Here is a 7,926-nt window from a genome sequence, read left to right as displayed (position 1 = left end):
GGAAAAGTTCCATCACTGTATTCGTTACCCATCTGTCACGCAGCAGACGCCAATGAGTTTCAGTCAAAGCTTTCGAAGCACTCAACACGTTGGGGTGGTTCTGTTTCCAGGGGGATTGCTGGAGGCAGGACGGTCCCGGTAAAAATCCGATTTTATAGCTGAGACTTAGAGAGCAGAATAACTGCCTTCACTCCCCAGCCTGTAAAGAACGGAGCCAGGCCACCTGGCCCAAAGCCCATGCGGTGCCCCCTCGGCCCTGCTGCCTGCCCAGAGCCTCCTAGTGCCACCAGCCCAGTCCTGATCCCTTGTCCCCAATAACCAGACAACTCAGAATGTTTCATATATTTCTCTTCTTTTTACTCTAAAAAAGTTGACAATAATAACCAGCAAACTGCAGAAAGTGACATGGGTTCCAATCTCCCCGCCCCTCCAAACATCATTCTACATTCCTCAGACACTGCCCTTCCCCCTTCCCTTCAAATCCTAGAGGAAGATACTGGAGGAAGTGGAGGAGGCCCCCAGATAGGATGGTCCCCAACCCCAGCCCCTTTGGCAGGTAAAGGCACTGAGGAAATAAGTTAGGGGAGGGACGCTCCTAGCTGTCCCTGTTCAGCTCCGTCTCGCAGACCCAGCGGTAGGGCCTCTGGCAGACGTCGTCGTTCCAGCGGCCGTCCTCCGTGAAGTGGGCACAGTCCTCGCCTCCCCCAAGCCCGTGTCCATACCAGTCGTCCGGCTGCTCCGGCCTCCAGTTTCTGAAGGGACAAGCGGGATGTGGCCCAGGAGCCCCAGACCCCCAGGCAGGGAGGGCGGGGTGAGGTGCACACTCACTTGAAACCCGTCTCGTAGTCGGTTCCATCCACCCATTTCCAAGGCCCATTCTGGTCAGTGAGGCCCATCCAGGTGTGCACAGGGCCCATGTGGTGCTGGACAAATTTCTGGAGAGAGAGGAGGCAGGTGGTGACCTCTCCTTAGAACAGCCAGCCTCCCAGATGAGCCCTCTTGGGCCCTCACCTGCTCATCCCAGGAGCCCACCACCACCAGGTGGGCGTTCTCCAGCTGGCAGTACTTGTCGGCTTCGGGCCAGGGCTTCCCAGAGCGAGAGAACCAGTAGCAGCTGCCTTCATGCTCCAGCCAGTTAACCGGGCAGCAGGTCCTTTCAGAGCCTGGGGGTCAGGGGAGGGTAGAGGAGCTGAGATGCTGCCTGGAGGAAAATGGGCAGGAAAGCAGGGCTGGGTGCCTGCCTCCTCACCATTGCCCTGGAGGATGGCCATCTGACAGCTCAGGCTTCGAAGGTCAGACACAAACTGCTTCACGTGGAGCAGCAAGCTGGAGTGATCTGGGGAGACAGAGGGCGGGGCAGGGAGATGAGAGGGAAAGGAAAAGGAGGTCAGGATGAGCTCTGGGGGTTGGGAGGAGTCTGTCATCTGCGTGCCGGGGCCCCAAGATCAATCACAGAGGCCCCTGCAGCAAGACCCCTAGGTTTGGCCTGAAGGACCCTCTGTATCCTACACACACACACAGATGCACACATGCGCATACTCCCTCTCTGACCTTCACTCAGCTCCTGCTGCTGTTTCTCCAGCTGGGACTCCAGGGACTTCATCTTTCTGCCCACACCTCCTCCTGGCGGAGAGACCTGCTCAGTGTCCCAACGTCGCCAGCTTTCCGCAGCCTCCCAACCCCAGCCCCAGCCCTCCTCACCCTGGACGCTCAGGGCCTTGACCTCAGCCTCCGTGCTCACTGTGAAGTTGCTGAACGTCTTTCTCAGAGCCTGCAGCTCCTCCTGCAACTTGGAGTCTGGGCAGGAGCCAGTGGGGATAGAACCAAATGAGGGGGCTGCATTCACCATCACAGCAACCAGCTCTCCTTCCACCACTGTCCCCCGCAACATTGCTCCCTTCCCAGCCCACCCCCGGGGCACCCACTCTGGGATCCGATCACACAGACAACCACCAGCAGCAGGAGGCTGAGGCCCAGGGAGAGCAGGAGGAGGCGGGTTCCAGAGCAGAGGCGTTGAAAGAGTGGCTGGGGAGGAGGTGGCCCTGCAAGAGGAGCAGGTGTCAGGGTCTCAAGGACAGACGGGAGACTGGAGCAGCTCTGGGATCCTAGGAGGAGAGCACACTAAGGCTCTTCTAGTAGCCTAGGAGGAACCATATAGATTAAGAAATCTGGACAGTGGGTGACCCTGAGGGGCCAGAGGCAACTGGAGGCGGGAAAGGGAAGAGGGGTGGAAAGGGGTGCTATGCGTAGAGCTGCCCTAGCCCTACCCAGGCCCTGAGTCTTTGCTGACACCTAGTGGCCTAACTGTGTCACTGCAGCTGACGAACCTCCTCAGAGCCTTGAGGACCCAGTCTGTGAACTGGAGGAGACTCATGGAGTGGGCGGCCAGCTGGGGAGTCAGCTCCCCCCTCAAAGGGGCAAGAGAAGGGGTTTTCTTTCTCTCCCCATGAATCCCACTCCTCTTTGGCTGGATGCAGAGAGAGAAGGCAGAGTAGCCAGACTTCAGGCCCCTCAAGTTGCTCCCACTCGGGGAGATGCATCCCTGTGAGCTAGGATGTGGGGGCGTCCCCTTCATTCTCTCCTCCCTTGTAGCCCCTTCCTCCATCAAAGGGCACTGCCCACTCCCATCACCCAGGAGCTTCATCCTTGCTCACATGAGAAAGAAGCGGGGCTTGTTTTTCTGTTTTGTTTTCTTTTTAAAGATTGGCACCTGAGCTAACATCTGTTGCCAATCTTCTTCTTCTTCTCCCCAAAGCCTCCCAACACACAGTTGTATATTCTAGTTGTAGGTCCTTCTGGTTGTGCTATGTGGGACACCATCTCAGCATGGCCTGATGAGCAGAACCATGTCTGTGCCCAGGATCCAAACCCGCCAAAGCCTGGGCCTCCGAAGCAGAGCGTGCAAACTTAACCGCTCGGCCACAGGGCTGGCCCGGCTTGTTTTTTGATGGACAGCCTCATCCCCCCTCGGATCGGAGATCGCTCAGCCTCTTCACAGAAACCTTACCCGCTTGACCAAACTGATTCCAGACACCCCATACACTCACACTCACACTCACACACATGACCAAGGCTCGCAGGCTGTTGGAAGAGGAAAGCAGGAGGGGGCCTAACTTCTTCCAGTTACTCCCACTACCTGGGTCACCCCCTCCCCATGGTCCTGAGAAGTGAGCGACAAGGTGATTGTCAGGAGGGTCATGCAGAAGCCTTGGACACCTGTCAGCAAGAAGGAGACTGCAGCTTCACACCCTGTACCTGCCCTGAGAGGGGCGGCTGAGACACCACGTTCTTGTGAGTGGGGCAGACCCAGAGAGAGAGTCAAGGGTCACAGAAAGAAGCTGAGGGCGAGGGGGCGATAGCCACCTAAGGCTGACCTTTCAGAAATGGGGGGCAGTGTCCCCTCACCTTTTCTGAGCTGATGGTCATTCTCCTCGTTGTCCAAATGCTGAAGATCTTGATACTCCCTTGTCATGGTAAGGCAGGCTGAACCTGGGACTAGGTCAAGGCCAGGGTTAGGGCTGAGGTTGGAGGTGAATGGAGTTGGGATGTGGGGTCTAGCCCCTTTCTAAGTGATCGGTGGCTACATGGAGACCTTTCTTCTTTCCCCTATTCCCTCCCTGGCCTAACATGCAAAACCCATCCTCTGAAGTTTTCCCACCCAGCCCCCAACCCTCATGACAGCATGTCCCCCCCTCCTCTCCCCCACCTCCCACAGTCAGTCCTCCTGCCTTTCTTCCCCTTTTACTTGCTGAAGGTCTCAAGGTTGACTCCTGGGTCCCTCAATGCTGTGCAGATCCCCGGCTAAGAAGGGAGCTGAAGCCTGGAGAATCAGGGTGCGCAGACAGCCCTGGATGGTGCAAGGGGAGGCGCAGGGTCCATACGAGGCCCCGAGCCCTGCGCCTCTGCGTGTCTGGGTGTCTGTGTACCTGCGCACACGAACTGGCATCCCCAGTGCCTGGGACTTTGGACGTAAACAGAAGTGGAAATGGACTGGGAACCCAGGGGGTGTTTGGGGGTGGGAGCGGAGGATGGGTTGCTTCTGCTTTCCTACCCAGAAAGGAGCAGTCTCCTGGTCTGTCCCCACACCCCCACATGCCGGTCACCGCGCTCATTGCGCCATTTGGGGTGGGGGGGGCCAGGCCAGGAGGGGCTGGGATGCAGTTCACTGTTTCCCCTCTGCCCCTCCCCCTTTCACTTCCTGCCTCTAAATTTCCCAGAATTGTCGGTGTCTCCAAATTTCCCTGACCAGGATCAAAGGGACCGGTTCTCTGCTCTTGCCCAATCTGGTCCTATGACCCTGGCATCTGAGCCTAGGCCCCAGCTTCCTTGGGGGGTTCAGCCGCCAGGCTCCCCAGCTTGGAGCTAACTGGCTTCACTCTCACAGGGAGTGAACTCCTCCAAGCAGGAGGGGGTGTGGTGGGGGGAGAGGCACAGAGCAGGCTTTTCCCACCTCCCCAGTGATTGGCGCCAGCAAACCTCCCTGGGCTCCCATCACGTGCCTGTGGCTGTTCATTCACCAATTCCTCTCATTTCCCCAGATTCACAGATGAGGAAACTGAGGTCCTGAAAGGGAAGAGCTTCCCCAGGGTCACACTGCAAGGAAGCAGCTGAGTGAGCACTGGCATTTGGGCAGCCCGATTCCAAGACCCGTGCGCTGGCCCCAGAACCATACCCAGCCCCAGGGTCCCAGAGATGCTAAAACTTGGTCCCTCACAGCTCCATGGGCATTCAGAGAGGGTTGTGTTCAGAGAGGAGTGTGTGAATTTGAATTATGCTGTTAGAAATTGGGCAACATTAAAGATATTAACAAGTCTTGCTTTAGGCCTCACATGTGAAGTCACACAAAGCCCACGTTAGTTATTTCAGTGAGGAAACTAGTCTTGAGTTGGGACAGTTTTCCCACACGTGAGATATTCAGGAACGCATCCCTTGGGTAAAATGTGAAAGCCCTGGGTGCGCCCGTTTGTCTGTGTCTTGAAAACCCCCCTGTTGTTTGCATGCACTGGGACCATGGCCAGTAATTTTGGTGACTATTGGGCTGTTAATTTAGTATTCTCAGATATTCTCACTCACAATCTGGTTTATTCAGGCAAACAAACCTACGCTGTTTTGGTCAGAATAGTAGTTAGCCTTGCAGAAGCGGTGACTGGAAGGAAGCACGGGGGGCCCCTGAGGTGAGGGCAATGTCCAGCGTTTTTATCTGGACACTGGTTGCACAGGAGCCTTCAGTTTGCAAAACTGCAGAAAGCCATGCATTTACGATCTGTGCATTCTTGTGTTTGCACGTTATACTGGAACGAGATTGTTTTTGTTGTTGTTTTTGCTTGTTTGTTTCACTTTTTAAATTAATTTATTCCATTGCCCTCTTTTAGGAAGATTCACATTAGAAAGACAGGTGAATTATCAGCCACCTAGTCCACATCAATGAGAAATAGCTGTTTGCAGAGTATTGACAATATTAAGACCAGGAACTCCTTACACGTGTTTCCCAGGCCACCTGTGCCTGCCGCCTCTGTGAATGACAGCTCCTCCAGAGCCGGCTCGCCAGGAAGAAGCCGCTCTCACTGGGGACCCTTCTAACTCGAGAGAGGATGAAGCAGTGAGCTGGGCCTTTGGAAAATGCCTTGTCTGGTATTAAGGACCTTTTCCTCAACTGTTTTAGAGAAATGCTGCAACCTTGCCATGTGCCCATTGGGTAAAGAAGTATCTTCAACTGACCTCAAAGCAAGACATCAGCTCGAGACATGAGCCCTGCTCCGCGCCACCTCGCCATTCACACTCCAGTCATGGCAAGAACACTAACACACGTCAAGTCCCGAGGCAGGGCCTGTGGTTTGACACCACCAGTTCTCCGTCTGTGAGCTTGAAGGTTACAAAATGCCGGGACAGGCGAGAGGCCGCCTTCACACACACAGCACTTCCAGAGGCTCGGCAGGGAGGTGATTCCATATGATCCGCTCTGGAGCAAAGGGAGGCTGCTGTTATACCGCAGACCTGACGGGTACAAGGATGGTCACAGACGTGTAGATGTCAAAGCGAGCTAATACAGAGTATTCGGAACACAGAAAGGCACACTATAAATTCGGATTATTACACAAATAAAATTTAAAATAGTATCCTTAATTCTTTGTCCAGTCACAATGGACCTAGGATCGCATTCACGAATCGAATCTCAAGCTCGACAGCCACTAGTCAACGTGAAGCCCAGACATGTCGCTGTGGAAGAGGTCTACCCACGGGAGCAAATTTCTCACCCTGGCGAGTCCAGGAGTCAACAGAGCAAAAACCGCCAGGAAAAAAGAGAGAACCAGTCACTGGACTCAGTAGCATCAGCTGTACAATGAAGTAACTCCAGGGACCACTCTCAAGAAACAACGAAAATATGGTTTAAATATTCTACTTTCAAAATATTGACATTCTCCTGTCCTAAGGCACTGTTAAGGGGCCCCACAGAAAAGTCGGTAACATTGGGGAATGTGCTTGGAAATTATGTCCGCCACTGGGGGACCCGTGAATGTGGGGAGGCGTCACTCCAAGGCAGCCAGCTGCTCAATGGCATAACGAACCTTCTTTGCAGTTTCTTCAAATTCTTTCTGATTACTGTTGGTTTCCTTTGCAACTTTGTTCTTGGCTCTTTCTTTGTCCAGTTTCAAAAATTCACTGAGGGTTAATTCTTCAAACCGCTTCTTGACAGACAGGAAAGCACAGCCGGATGAATGCTTTTCATGCTCCTCTACGGGGTCCTCGTCTGGCTCCCAGCCTTGCAGCTCCTTAAAGCAGAAGAAACCCTGCGCGAAGTTGGGCTCATTCTCAGTGGGACAGTGGATGGAGCCGGCCACCGCCATCCACTCCGGGGTACAGGCGCAGCCCTCCAAGAAGGGCCAGTTCTTGAAGGTAGAGACGCGGTGGTCCTTGAGGGAGAGCTGCCAGGCCGGGGGCAACGACGGGGCACCCATCCCGCAGCCGCCAAGTGCTGCTGCCTGGAACAAGATGTGTTTGAAGTCTGGTTTCTACCTATACCCACGTTCCCAGACTCATTGCTGAGGGAGCAGTGCTTGGACCAGTGCTGAAGAACACCCTCCAAAGGCGGTCGCTTTAGAATGGGAGTCAGAGGTGACGAAACACTGTGAAGAAAGCCAGACACACCACATGACACACTGGGCCACCAGTTTCCAAGGAGGCCGTCTGCAAAATACCAGCGATAATCCCAAGAAACTAAAAAGTAGCTAAAAACGAAACTATACCACAGGGTAGTAGATTTACGCACTCTGAGAACTCGTCCGCCTTTTTATGTTTGTTCTTCTGAGAACCTATGTCTTGAATCATGCGAGGTCTTCAGGGACAAAGGCTCACGGATTCATCTTCTACTGCTGAGTACCACAAACCTAGTGGCTGAAAACAGCACCTGTTTACTAGCTCACAGTCCTGTAGCGCAGAAGGCCAACTGGGCTCTGTGCTCAGGGTCTCACAAAGCTGAGATCAAGGGTCTGGCAGGACGGTATTCATTTCCGGAGGCAAAGGAGGAAAGGAATCTGCTTCCACGCCGGTTCAGGTTGTTGACAGAATCCAGTTCCTTGAGCTATAGGCCTGAGGTCCCCATTTCCTTGCTGGCTGTCAGCCAGGGGCCGTCCTCTGCTCCTACAGGCCACCTGCATTCCTCCTCACGTGGCTCCTCCATCCTCAAAGTCCGCAAAGTGCACGGAATCTTTCTCATGCTTCCAGTCTCTGACTTCTCTGCTTTTAAAGGGGCTCATGTGATTAAATGTGGCCCACCTGGAAAATCTTCCTGTCCTGAGGTCAACTGTGTGTATAACACACATACATGGTCATCTATAAGGTCAACTATGTATAACAACGTAATTGTGAAAGTGGTAGCTCATCATAGTCACCGGTCCCAGGGACGACAGGGTGGAATCTTGGGGCCAC

The 7,926-nt window shown here is 54.2% G+C and overlaps 2 protein-coding genes across 8 annotated transcripts; both read right to left on the bottom strand.

Moving 5' to 3' along the window:
• Positions 1-340: 340 nt before the first annotated feature.
• On the bottom strand, positions 341-3,961 carry LOC124247399 (asialoglycoprotein receptor 1). 7 transcript variants are annotated; one of them, XM_046676616.1, is made up of 9 exons: positions 3,729-3,961; positions 3,406-3,495; positions 1,926-2,105; positions 1,702-1,797; positions 1,552-1,623; positions 1,250-1,336; positions 1,012-1,163; positions 829-935; positions 341-752 (listed from the first exon to the last, which is right to left on the bottom strand). In XM_046676616.1, the coding sequence occupies exons 2-9, from the start codon at positions 3,470-3,472 to the stop codon at positions 596-598; spliced, it is 918 nt and encodes a 305-aa protein (XP_046532572.1). In that variant the 5' UTR covers positions 3,473-3,495; positions 3,729-3,961; the 3' UTR covers positions 341-595. The 7 variants fall into 7 exon arrangements, with proteins under 7 accessions (XP_046532572.1, XP_046532571.1, XP_046532570.1 ...); XM_046676615.1 differs by having other exon boundaries at positions 3,406-3,518; positions 3,746-3,961; XM_046676614.1 differs by having other exon boundaries at positions 3,746-3,959.
• A 2,073-nt stretch (positions 3,962-6,034) lies between these two features.
• On the bottom strand, positions 6,035-7,926 carry LOC124247689 (baculoviral IAP repeat-containing protein 5-like). The gene has a single exon (XM_046677228.1). It carries the CDS (start codon positions 6,954-6,956, stop codon positions 6,528-6,530), a length of 429 nt encoding a protein of 142 aa, XP_046533184.1. The 5' UTR covers positions 6,957-7,926; the 3' UTR covers positions 6,035-6,527.

This window comes from Equus quagga, chromosome 11 (genome assembly GCF_021613505.1).
Source record: "Equus quagga isolate Etosha38 chromosome 11, UCLA_HA_Equagga_1.0, whole genome shotgun sequence".
Classification (NCBI taxonomy): Eukaryota; Metazoa; Chordata; class Mammalia; order Perissodactyla; family Equidae; genus Equus; species Equus quagga.
Note: the sequence above shows the minus strand (reverse complement) of the source record. Positions and strands in the feature narration are given on the sequence as shown.